Source organism: Carassius gibelio, chromosome B10 (assembly GCF_023724105.1).
Source record: "Carassius gibelio isolate Cgi1373 ecotype wild population from Czech Republic chromosome B10, carGib1.2-hapl.c, whole genome shotgun sequence".
Lineage (NCBI taxonomy): Eukaryota > Metazoa > Chordata > Actinopteri > Cypriniformes > Cyprinidae > Carassius > Carassius gibelio.
This window is the reverse complement of record NC_068405.1, coordinates 7,625,611-7,639,751: the sequence shown is the minus strand read 5'-3', so window position 1 is coordinate 7,639,751 and position 14,141 is coordinate 7,625,611. Positions and strand designations below refer to the sequence as shown.

Below are 14,141 nucleotides of genomic sequence, written 5' to 3'. Positions count from 1 at the left end.
TTGTTCGTTCCAACACAATCTGTCATGCTTTTGACCAGCATGGCTTGCAAAACTGTTAAAATATTGTTAATGCAAAAATATTACATAGACAGCAACACAGCTACCACGTTCAAGGCCCAGAAAGGTTACAAGGACATTGTTAATATAGTCCCGGAAGAGAAGAAATTGTCGAATGAAGTTGTTGTTACACACAAAAAGTATTCTTGTAGCTGCATTGCATTACGGTTGAACCACTGATGTCACATGGACTATTTTAAAGATGTCCTTAACTACCTTTTTGGCACTTAAATGTGTCCATTGCATTCCTGCCTATGAAGGTTAAGAAAGCGCTTGGATTTCATCTAAAAAAAAAAATAATAATAATTTGTGTTACGAAGATGAACAAGTCTTACGGGTTTGGAATGACATGAGCAGAATAGTGGTGACAAAACCAACGTATTAACGAAGTTGATTAATTAAAAAAAAAGTTTAACGAAATTAATGGCCATCCTACTCACAACTGCTAAATAATAGTTTATTAGTCGTAGAACATCTTTACAACCACATCAATTGGGAGACATTTCAGATGCGTGCTCCAACTTTACCTCAGCAACAGGTGCAAGTCAAACAAGTACAGAAACGGTATTCTGCTCGTAACACGTGCTTTTCAAGTGCACACACAAATACGTCAGCCCTCGCTGTAGCTTGTATCATTTCATATCAAAGCAAAAAAAGAAACCATGAGAATAGAATGTTGTTAGTTAATTCATGAAGTAAAAAAAAGAGATTAAGGGGCCGTTCACATATCGCGTCTTTTGCGTGCGCAAGTTAGTTATTTCCAATGTAGGCGCACAGAATGCGCGCTCATAATGGAAGCGACACACCCATTTTTCCCCACCGCATCAAGTTAAAAACATCTCAACTTTTCAGAGTACCGTAAGCGCACCGTGGGTCATGTGACATGAACTAACCAATAAGCTTCATCCTTTCCCGTACCAACGTTGAAAGATCAGCCAAGATGAAGGAACAGCTGATCATAGTTGTATATGGATTGCCATTTTGAAATAAATTTAGTAGCAGAGCTACTGCAAGCGAAGCAAATCCATTTATCCTTTGCTGAAATTTCCGCATCTTCATGGAGAGAGCACATCATGGTTGCTTAGCAAAGACAGACGCCTCAGGGGCACAACTGCCCGAGCGCTTTGGAAAGAAGGAGAAAGCGGTGTGCCTAGCATTTTCCACGTTTTTTTAGGCGCGATATGTGAACAGCCCCTAAAGCTGCCTTAAAATTGTGCATGTAAGCATTTATTATTTATGTAGACCCATTTAAAATGGTGTCAGATCCACGTCACGTTCACAGTTTGTGAAGAAGGCCTTAGGTTAACTTAAATTAGAAGTTTTTTTTTCAAAGTCTAAAATGTATAAATTGATAGCTCTCAATTATACTGTAATGTTGAATGACTATAGTCAATGTTTAAACGTTAGGGGGAAAAACTGAGACGTCAGTTGGTGTCAATGATACTTGCGTTCAGTCATAAAAAAGTATTGTTTCTACATTTATTTGAAGAAAGTGATATATAAAATATATTGAAAAACTTTAACGTTAGCTGGGATTAATCACGATTAATCGCGATTAATTTCAGAAAGAAATTGTGATTTAATTAGTAAAAATATTTTAAGTGATTGACAGCACTAGTACAGAATTTTCATTTTTGGGGCAACTATCCCTTTAACTGTCCAACAAAACATGTGCAGGAAATTAGATTGTCAACTTTAACCAAGACAGAAGGCTCTGTAATCATGTGTGTACCAAGATCTCCAGCAGTGGAATGCTGCTGAGTGGCTCGGTTGAAGGTGATGCACTCTTTTCAGGACTGGAGACCCATAGAGGAGAACAAACAAATACCAGTTTCAATTGGGTGTCCCTTTACCTGAGTGCTCAAACAGTGTGGACGCTGAGAAGAGGTCATCTACAAGGTCAACCTTTAAATCATCTACGATGCCCTACTTTTGTCCCCTGAGAACCTAGAGACTAGGAACCTGGAGGTTGGGGATCCAAGGTTCAACAGGAGTAACAGAAAGGAGCTGCCTGAGAGAATGTGTGTCAGCTGAGAGGAGCAGATGGATGAAACAAAGGCATTCATTGTTACGGGTTTGAATGGCTCACGTGTTTCTGGGCTGGAGGCCCAGACTCTGCAGCTTACCTGTGCTTTGTAGCCATGTAAGAACCTGGCATCAAAACATAGCTGTCAAGTCCTATGAAAATATTATTATACCCCAATAGAAGATGCTGTCTTGGGAGCTGCCAGAAGACTGTTCTCTGAAAGACAGATGTGGGTGGGGGCACTGTTTGCACATGGAAGCAACTTCCTCTCACAGACTCGCTTGGCAGTTTATCTAGAGGACCTCACACCTTGGAAGTGTGTGTTTGCCTGGGCCTGTCCTTATCAGCTGTCCTGTGACATCTGCATTTATTGTCTGAACAAGAGCACTGGCTGTAAGATTCATTTTTGTGGAGTTTAGATTACCTCAGATTTAAGACCAGTGTAAACTAATGTTATTGTTGTCACTTGTGACAGTGCTTTATTTCCGCAAGCTACCATGGAGCAGGAGCCAGAAGGATGATCTTAAAGTAGTTGCTCAATTGTGGTTTCAAACCAATAATCCCCAAGGAGTAATTTGAGGTAAAATGCCTTGTTCAAAGGCAAAATGGTAGTTCATTGGTCACCCCCATGTGGTTTAAACATGCAACCTAATATATATCTGCCAGGATCTTTTAAAGCGGTACTCAGACTCATGACATTTCAAACCCATATGAAGTTTGTTCTCTTCATGCAACATAAAAGATGTTTAGTAGAACGTTAATGTTGTGACAGTCTTCTCTACTCTTTCTTATATGATGCAGGAATATTGTCAAGGACACTCTTTGTGGTTGAGCCATTAGCTCTTGGCTCAAACTTTGTTCACCTTCACCTTGCGCCTTCACTTGCAAATTAAATATTCTCAAAGGAACACTCCACTTTTTTCTTTTTTTTTTTTTTACCATTTTTGAATCAATTCAGCTGATCTCCAGGTCTTGCGGTAACAGTTTTAGCTTAGCTTAGCATAGATTATTGAATCTAGCATCTCACTCAAAAATGACCAAAGAGTTTCTATATTTTTCCTATTTATAACTTGACTCTTATTGTGTACTAAGACCGATGGAAAAAGAAAAGTTGCAATTTTCTAGGCCGATATGGCTAGGAACTATACTCTCATTCTGGAGTAATAGTCAAGGAACTTTGCTGCTGTATCATTGGTGTATCATTGGTGCAGCAGGTGCAATGATATTAAGCAGCACCTGAAATGTAGTTGTAGCAATAGTAGAGTTGCTGGGGAATATTTTCAGGCGCTGAGTAATATCAATGCGCCTAGTGCACCTGTGGTACAGGTTGATACTGCCAGACCCAAAGATTGGCTGAATGGATTCGAAAACTGTAAAACTCAACTGTTTAACTTTAGGGAAGTTGGAAAATTGTTTTTTTTTTTTTTTTTTTTTTTTTAAAGGGGAGTGTTCCTTTAAGACTCCAATTCCTCTTAACTACAATTTTGTCTTGTTTCTTAATTTAAGAATAATTTTAAGAATACTTTTGTATTCCCCAAAACATGTCCTAAGAATGATCTCATCTCTTAAGATTATTTTCTTTAAAAAAAAAAAATTCTTAAAAACCGTAAAATAATATTCTCTTAAAGATAATAATACCCAGCTTGTTTTAAATAAAGGTCATATTTTAATGTATTTATTCGTTTTAAAAAATGTTAATGGGATCTTTTACCCAATAATGAAAATTGTCATTAATCCTCACCCTCATGTCATTACAAACCTGTAAGACCTTCATTCATCTTCGAAACACAAATTAAGATATTTTTCATGAAATCCAAGAGCTTATTGACCCTCCCATAGACAGCAATGCAACTGAAATATAACATAAGAAACATAAGAACATTCATAAAATAGTCCATGTGACATCAGTGGTTCAACTGTAATTTTACAAAGGTATTCTCCCCTAAATCACGTCTTCCGCCATTATCTGGGTCTGGGAACAGCGCACAGATTTCATCAAAAATATCTTAATTTGTGTTCCGAAGATGAAAGAAGGTTTTACAGGTTTGGAATGACATGAGGGGGGGGGGAGTAATTATACTGATAACACTGAGGGTGACCTTTTGTAATTTATAACTGTTATTCCTACCCTGTCCAGTTGGTGGCGAGTGCGCTCCAGTGTGGCAGCAAAGAGCAGGATCATCAATTTCAAAATAAAACTGTCACAAGTCTTTTGCTATGCCTTTGATTACATGCAGGCGAGTACACACTTGTTAAGCAAAAACACTTTGTGCTCCCGCATTCTTGATCTGAGGTGTCTACAGTGATCTAAAGCACGCCAAAACTGTATTTATTGCTTGAATTTCCTAATAAAATGGACAAATTTTGAAATCTGAGACCTTGTTTAATATCAAAAGTAACAACACACAAAGCTTAGCCTATTGCGTTTTTTTTTGGGGGGGGGGGGGGTGCACTATATGTACTGTTCATTCATCAACTGAACAGCATCGATTGGGATTTTTTTTTAGATTACACATGATTGTGCCGAATTCTAAATTTAGTTACCACTCTACAAAAATGAGTCAAATATGGACCTAATTATGCAATATTACAATTGCAGCCATTTTCGGCAACATTCAGTGTGACTCTTAAATAGCGTGTGCACTTATAACGATTTTTTTTAGCATAAAGGTAGTGCAATAAAATGCAATTGAGGTATTTTTCATTTGAGCTGATCTGCAAGTCTTTCTTTAGGGAGGTTGTTTGAATTCAGCCTCAGGTCACAATTGGGCCAAATTATTTCCATACTCATTTTGAAGAGCTCTGTAGTCTATATGAATTGATATTCTCCTGTTTTGAAGCAGACGTAGGTTTCTGTTGCCAGGTAAAGAGCACTGATTAGCTCCCGAGCCGTGCTAAAGATCTTAGTAAGACCTCACTGTTTGAGCTCGGAGGGGCTGAGGTGTATCGGTTCAGCCACAACATCCTTTCTTGAGGCGCCAGAACCCATGCTGAACTTTTGATCTACCAAGGCGCCACACGATTTATTAGAGAATTTTACACTTCTAACGCACGTATTTGTTTCTGACACGTTGGAACACTATGCCGAAGGTAATTGTTGGTTTTATTCCCGTGTTTTTTTGTGAACACTCAATCCCTTTGTTAATTGTGGAATGAAAAGCTTAATCATTTGGAAACCCCGGAGCTGATGCTCATATCCTGTGTGCTGCCCTGAGGATTGTGTTTTCATATCAACCATTTCAAATAAATAAATAATAATAATAAATGAAGCTCAGCACCCTGCAGACATTGAGAAATGTTCTTGTTTTCTCCTGCTTGACTTTAGTTTCAATCGCGAGGTTCGCTCTTGCAAAACCTTACGCATACAGCAGCTCTTTTTGATCGAACAAATAACTTTGAGGAAGGCTTATGGAAGTATTTACACACATTTGCACAGAACAAGAAAAAAAATCACTGAATTTCATGAGCTTTTTGCTCTTTTGTTAGAGGCTGTTCATATTTGAAAGATTTCAGTTTGAAATATTTTTGTGTCTGTGATGACTTGGCTACATCCAAGGTTTATTTTTTCGTAGACTAATGTTTTTAAATTTCAATTTGCGCTTGAAAACATTTGGTCTTTTGAGTATATATAAGATTTGGCCGTTGACCATGTTAACTTGTTAAAATGTTTTATTCATAACTTGAATGATTTATCTCCGATAGCAGAAAAATATCTTCAACTGCTTTGCATAAAAAGTATGCTACATGTTTTTCCTTCCGTAACATGTTTTTCCCTTCTACATTTTGCAAGACTTATTGAGAAAGTGATCCTTCCAAGACTGGAAATTAATTCCAGCTCTCGGTTGAATGTCTTTCCACAGTGATGAATTGAGAAAAGAAGCTCGCCAGCTGAAGAAAGAATTACTTGCAATCAAACAGCGAAAAGAAGATGGTGTGAAGAAAGAAGAGGATGTCAGTGAGGGTGAGTGTCTCAGCCACAAAATCACAGCTGTTTGACTTTTCATTGACAGAATTTGAAGAAAGCTCTGTATTCTTACCAGTTTTCTTTGAGATGTCATGTTTTATACTGTTTTAACAGTGAAAACGTCATTTATTTCTCACATATGGTGTAGTGAAAGTATTTCAACCTCTCCCAAAATCAAGTCAACATGATCCTCCAAACAACTGAAATGTTCTTTTTTCAGTGGTTTGTTTTTCTACATCAGGCCTTGCTTTTTTATGTCAAAAATATCTGAAGCTGCTGTGTATGTGTGCGTGTGTGTGGATAGCATTAGACTTTTCACATTGCTAGCTGTTATTTAGTCGATTCTTTTAGACAAGCCTAGTTAATTTTTACCTTTTGTGAACATATTGAAGAGCAGTGAAACGTTTTTTGGTCATTACTCAGGAGTTGTTTACTCAACCCCATGTCATTCCAAACCTGTGAAATCTTTGGAATACAGAAGAAGAAATTCTACTAATGCCGCGTTTCCAAAGTTCCTGGGGAAAAAAGTTCCTGGTACAAATGTCCCAGGTAATTTGGTGGAAACGCGGCAATAATGTCCTAAAAGTGGGCCCATTGTCATTTATGTTGATTGGATTGTTCCAAATATTCAGTTGTATGGCTTCTTTTTGATAGCTAATTAATTAGTATATTAAAGTCAATTTAATTGGTTTAAATATCCCCCAGTGACAGCAGCATATAATCCATATGACACTTTAGATTTTTATTTTCAGTGCATGCATTACCTTTGTGTCTAATTAATTGAAATTATGAAACCTACACAGTTTAACATCAATTTATTAACAGTTTAAAAAACTTTTTTTCTTCTTCTCAAATTCACACACACACACACACACACACACACACATATATATATATATATATGTATATATATATATATATATATATATATATATATAAAAAATTTTCATTAAATTAATTTTCAAGTTTCATTAAATGTTAACAATCATAATGTTAAAAGCATCTCTGATTCATTTTCTCTCTCTCTCTCTCTCTCTCTCTCTCTCTCTCTCTCTCTCTATATATATATATATATATATATATATATATATATATATATATATATATATATATATATATATATATATATATATATATAAATTCTCAGAATTGCAGTGTTGTGTTTTTATGTTTTTCTGGTTAATAAATTCTGTAAATATTTTTTTTCCCTGGCGAATATTTCTTAAAGGGAGGTAAAATGCTCGTTTTCACTCAATCTCCTGTTAATCTTGAGTACCTATAGAGTAGTACTGCACCCTTCATAACTCAAAAAGTATTTAGTTTTATTATATTCATAAGAGAAAGATAGTCTGTACTGATTTTTCCCGGAAAAACACGAGTGGCTGGAGGCGTGACGTGTGGGCGGAGTTAAAGAATCACGAGCGCCAGTAGGCTTTTGCGTTGAGAGCGTTTGGAAACTGTGACATTATCGTGAGGAAAAAAACATCCAAAACAAACCATGGCTTACAGTCAGATTCAGCTGTTTATTAATGATCCAGAATCAGATCCCGAGGCTGAAACTGAACGAGAGCAGCAGCAGCAATGACTCGCTCCGAGCGGGGCTCGAACCCGGGTCTCCGGCATGGGAGGGGACACACTAACAAGGAGGCAGAGATATTTTAAGCAGTTTTACTCACCGCCTGCGGTTCCAACACACGATCGTGACCCTTTTCGTTGGGATTGCATCATCCTTAAGAAATAAACGATACGCAAATCCGTCGTCAAACTGGGCCTTGTTTGTAAAACAAGGATCTTCGAAATGCAGGGAACAAACACAAACACTTGCACAACTCCGTTGATGCTCTGTAAAAAAAACTCTGTCCACTGGTCCCTTAATGCTGTTTTTTTTTTGGTAATCTGTGCAGGGTTGTCTTGCCCTGGCAACCAAAAACACACTTCTTTTGTGACATTTCGCGACGCTCTCCCTCTGATCAGTGAATCGCTCTGATCACCGAATGTCTGTTGTGCTCTCAGTGCTCTGCTATACGGGAGCGCGCGCTCTTCCGGCAGAAGTGCCTCAGGACCCATATAAGGAAATTCCGCTCCATCTAACGTCACACAGAGCCATACTCGAAAAAAACTTTCTGAAACTTGTGACAAACCGGAAGGAGTATTTTTGGAACAGAAATACTCCTTCAAACGTACAACTTAATTTTTGAAACTTTGTCCATGTTTAGCATGGGAATCCAACTCTTTAACAGTGTAAAAAACTCAGTATGCATGAAATAGCATTTCACCCCCCCTTTAAAAGAATAAAAAAGTATACTTTATTCTCAAAAACAGCATTTTTCATCATGCAAAATATAGTTACTTTTTTTCCCCATCCACTTAAGACTAAAATGAAATATGACCAGAACATACTTTCATTTGCTTCTCTCATTGACTGAAGTGATTGTAACAGAATCTCAAACTCGTGTGAAGGAGTGCTGTGGGTCTTCAAGCCAAGTCTGGGTCAAGATATTACAATAGAGTTAAAGTCTAGTTTCCAATATTCTCCTGTTTGCAAAATCAAGTCTTTCTGTGCTCTTTCAGGCAGCATTCATTTCTAATATTTTTCATAACCATAGAAATGGGCCTTCACCTCCCAATTGTCGGCAAACGTAATATTTTTTGGGCAAATCAGACAAGAGCAACAAGCTATTTGAAGGTTCCTGTCTTCAATGACAAAGACATTATTCTCACAGGGCTTTTGAGCTGTGCATCAGTGATGATGAAGAGGAAGTGCGATCTGAAGAGTGAACTTGTTTAGTTAGATGGTCCATTCAGTCTAACATCTATTGGTAAAGGCACTGAGAATTTGCCGGAAGTGCAAACAGGGCTCAGAGCCGTTTCTGTTTCTCAGATTCAGAGAGCACTCTAGGCTCTAGGTTTTTTTTGTGAGGATTACTGCGTGCTTGAGATTTGCTCAGACAAACCTTTGACCTCTACAGAGCTTTCCAATGGCCCTGTTGTATATCACTGTCTTCACATTGTGTGTTTTCAGGGGGCAAAGGTGTGTCCCCTCACCCTAGTCAATGTTTTTTAACGTTTGGGTTGGAATGTCCTATTTACACTCAGCAGCCAGTGCATGTTTAAGGCCTACTTAATGAGCAAGAAGGACGGCATTTATTCTTAAAAGAATTACAAATGGCCATTTTAGAGAGTTTGTGTGATGACATAATCATTAGTTTAATCTTTAGTTAGTTGAACTTGTAGAATGTGTAAAAAATCTAATTGCACATGCAGATGTACAATAGTACAGAAGGCTTTAACATTCTCTCATGTGCTCTTCATTTGGCGCTATGACAGGTCCTTGACAAAATGCTTAAACAGTCATTTGTGCCAGTACGGTGTTGACATTATCCACATTTTTGTGGGCAATGTGGAGTGACCAGTCTTTGCATATACAATACAATTTAAAAGAAATAAATAAAAATGTAAGTGTTAGAAATCGTAATGCTGACAGAGGTACATTGTCAGTTTTGTTTCTAAGGGCTTTCGTAATGATTGTGAAAGACACGTTTTATTAAACTGTTGAAGACACGTGAAATGCTCGCGTTGATGTTGATTGACATGCAGATATGTATTTATTGATTTAATTATTCACAGGAAAAGTATTACAGTGGCAGAAATTTGTCAAATGTCTTTGTAAACTGACATTTTAAAGTTAAGAAGCCATGTCAAAGTTAAAAAGTTTTAAACGTTTTTCTGTTCTCTGTGCTTAAATTGCAAAAGTCAAGCTTCAGCTCAATATGGTCAATAATGTGCAGCACAGTATGAGTATCATTACCCTGCTGAAAAAAAACATTATCATTACCCTGCTTTTTTGTTTTTGGCATTATTCCAATGGGAATTACTGTTGTTCTATCCAATACAATTCCCATTATAACCCTGAAATCCTTTGAATCTTTTTTTTTTTTTTTTTCAGCAATCAAGATCATAATGGTATAACTCATTTTATAGAATTAACTTAGTTACTGAATTTCACTGGATTTTTTAAAAATATAAATAAAGAACTCTATTTCTTTAGTCAATTATTAAAGTATTATTTGTTACATTGTATTTGAGATTTTAAGAACAAGTGGAAAATGTGCTGAATGTTTCATTACATTCAAGTGAAATTAGCAAGCAGTTAAACTGAATTTATATTAGTTTTAAACGCGGAGCCAGGCACGAGTCGATGCAAGTTGCGCACGTGCGTCGAGCCTCATCCATACTGCCAGATGCACTCATGGAGATTCGCGGTGCACGGCCGCGCTAGAGTATAACCGAGCGTTATGAAACAGGCTCCAACAGGCTTTATTTTTAGTGATAAAAAGTGTTTTTGTTTTTTGTTCACAACATGGGCTTAGGAATACTTCCAGGAAACCATGTCGGTGAACACAATCCACCGTGCCATTTGCCATTGCCGGCTAAAAGTCTATAGGTCAAAAAAGAAGCCAGATGTTTTCTCTGGGCCAAGGCTCATTTTAAAATGGACTGTGGCAAAGTGAAAAATGGTTCTGTGGTCAGATGAATCAAAATATGAAGTTCTTTTTGGAAAACTGGGATGCCATGTCATCCGGACTATATAGAGGACAAGGACAACAACCCAAGTCGTTATCAGCGCTCAGTTCAGAAGCCTGCATCTCTGATGGTTTGGGGTTGCATGAGTCTGGAAAGGCACCATCAATCCTGAAAGGTATATCCAAGTTCTAGAACAACATATGCTCCCATCCAGACGTCGTCTCTTTCAGGGCATTTTCCAACATGACAATGCCAGACCACATACTGCATCAATTACAACATCATGAGTAGAGTAGAAGAAGGATCCGGGGACTGAAATGGCGAGCCTGCAGTCCAGATCTTTCACCCATAGATAACATTTGCTCATCATAAAGAGGAAGATGTGACAAAGAAGACCTAAGACAGTTGAGCAACTTGAAGCCTGTATTAGACAAGAATGGGACAACATTCCTATTCCTAAACTTGTCTCCTCAGTCCCCAGATGTTTTCAGACTGTTATAAAAAAAAAAAAGGCGATGCCACACAGTGTTAAACATGGCCTTGTCCCAACTTTTTTGAGATGTGTTGATGCCATGAAATTTAAAATCAACTTATTTTTCTCTTAAAATTATACATTTTCTCAGTTTAAACATTTGATATGTCGTCTGTGTTGAATTCTGAATAGAATATTGAAATTTGAAACTTCCACATCATTACATTCTGTTTTTATTCACAATTTGTTCAATGTACCAACTTCTTTGGAATCAGGTTTGTGTGTGTGTGTGTGTGTGTGTGTGTGTATATGAGGGGCCGTACAAGCCATAATTCATTCTGGCACTCTCACACACATACATTCTCCATTCACATACATATATTCTTGCTTTCACACACATACATTCTCCTTACACATACATACATTTCTACTCGCTCTCACGCACATACATTCTCCTTTCACATACATATATTTCTACTCTCACACACATACATTTTCCTTTCACATACATACATTTCTACTCTTTCTCACACACATACATTCTCCTTACACATACATTACTTCTATCTTTTTTGGTATCTATTACTTCCTGCAGGAAGTCATTCTCAGACCAGGAAATACATGTGTAAGACCTGATCAGCTCTTCCTCACAGTTTTACAGCTATTCAAAGTCATCCTTTTTTCTTTTCAAGTACATATTTTAAGTTTTTAACTTGAGCATATCATTATGCAACCTATGTGTTTTACAGATCTGTGTTCAAGTGTTAAGATACTGATTTTGATTGTATTAACAGGGCTTAATGCTAAATAAGTTTTCTACTGGTTCGGTTCGGCCAGTGGTTTAATTTTTTTTACTTGCCCTGGCAAAATTTTCACAGGACTTGCCATAATCAATCAATCAATCAATCAATAAGACTTATTTTTTTCATTGTTGACTGTAACATTGTATTGTAATAAATAATAACCATTTTGCACAAATAGATACAATAGTTCAAAGATAAAACTAAAATAAACCATTCTTTTTCAGGCCTAACTATTCCAGTTAAAGATGCACTGATCAGGATTTTATTTATTTTACAATCAAATGAGCCGATTCCCATTTTCATTGCAAATTTATTAAGTTCTTATCATTTTCCTTTTTTTTTTTTTTTTTTTTACATTTATTAAATGTTTATTTTGCTCTGTTACTGGCCAAACTAACCTTGAGCAAACAAACAAACAATATATGCAACTTGAAGCAAGTGCACAAAACATCAGATGTGCTGAATTAATATTTTATTATTACTATTTATTATTATTAGTTTTATTTCCTCAATTATATGTGTGTGTCTGCACTATGTTTGTACTTTCTGTACTGGAAGCTCCTGACGAAATTTCTTCTGTGTGTGTTAAACACTTGGCAATAAAGCGCTTTCTGATTCCAATGAAAATGCTAATTCAATCTCCGACAGCAGGTGGCGCTTATAGAACACTAGTCTAGCACTGAGTTATTGCTACACGCAGAGCTGTGCAATTGAATAAATAAGTAAATAAAAATCTAAAAATGAATAAACCGCAATGAGTCTTGGGTTATTTAAATAATATAAAGATATCGCTGTCGCTAACTTGCTGCCTCCCACTTAATTCACTTCCTAAATTATATTATATACGCTTATAAGTCGTCTATCTGGCAACATGACTGAGGCTAAGCTCGCATCCTCAATCACAACTCGCTCAAATGACGAGGCCATGCAACCTTTTCACGATGATAATATTTATTTATGTATTTTTTAAAACCCAGATAGCTTGCTGAAATACTTCTGCGGCTGCCTCATCTACCTCAGCCATCCTGATCAAGACCTGTCACTGTGAGTCTGATCACACCTAACCTGCCTTCCGTTTCAACTACATGCCTTCCGTTTCCACTTTTCTCTCTCTCGCACATACATACATTCTTCTCTTACATACATCCATTCTATATATGTATGTGTGTGTGGAAGGAGAATGTATGTGTGTGAGAGTAGAAATATATGTTTGTCTGTATGTGTAAGGAGAATGTATAAGTGTGAAAGCAAAAATATATGTATTTGTAAGGAGAATGTATGTGTGTGTGAAAGCAAGAATATATGTATGTGAAAGGAGAATGTTTGTGTGTGTAAGAGTAGAAATGTATGCATGTGTAAGAAGAATGTAAGTGTGTGAAAGCAAGAATATATGTATGTGAAAGGAGAATGTAAGTATGTGAGAGTGCCAGAATGAATTAAGTCTTGTACGGCCCCTCATATATATATATATATATATATATATATATATATATATATATATATATAAATATATATATATAAATATATATATATAAATATGTATATATATAATATGTATATATATATGTAAATATGTATATTTATAATATGTATATATATATGTAAATATGTATATTTATATTTATGTATATGTGTATATGTATGTACTGTATATGTATATATGTCTAAATGTGTTTGTGTGTGTGTGTGTGTGTATATGTATGTGTGTATATATACTTGTATATATTGTTAATGTTATTAACATTTTTCTAAATATTTTTTACATAATTTTAACATTAAATTATGACTGCATATACTAACATTAAAATGTGCACACATGATCGGTTCATTTTCAGCTTGACAAAAAGCAAGAATAATCATTCAAAATCACATCTTAAACTAAACTCCAGTGCTCACGTTTTTAACTGTCCTCGTTGATGTTCTGCTTCTCTGTTAAAGTGAAAGTTGGCTCTCTTGCCATCTAGTCATCTGGTCCCACCTCCTAATCTCAATGTTTGGGTTTGAGTCCGCTTCTCTAGTGTTCATGTGTCCACAGAGGCTACTTCCAGCTTTGTATTCAGTCCCGAAAGCAAACACATTCCTCCCCTCTCTCTAATAACAGCAAGCCGCTCTCTTGGCATCTGCTATCTTATTTTAGGAAGAAGCCAATTGTCTCCTCCGCAATTCAGCAAGCAAAGTAGAAGACATTTGTACCCTTTTGAATTATTATTTTCGACAGACATCTCTTCAGTTTTCAAGACATAAATTATAGCATGTTCGTCTAGTCTGGTTTTCTCTTTCTTGGCATGGCTGTGA

At 36.5% G+C, this 14,141-nt stretch overlaps 1 protein-coding gene across 1 annotated transcript in view; it reads left to right on the top strand.

Annotated features, from left to right (window-relative positions):
* Window positions 1-14,141, top strand: part of cwc27 (CWC27 spliceosome associated cyclophilin) — a 49,956-nt gene that overhangs the window by 22,811 nt on the left and 13,004 nt on the right. Inside the window, exon 11 of the mRNA XM_052567729.1 lies at window positions 5,944-6,044. Coding sequence (XP_052423689.1) covers window positions 5,944-6,044 — 101 coding nt within the window. The remainder of the gene's footprint in view (window positions 1-5,943; window positions 6,045-14,141) is intronic.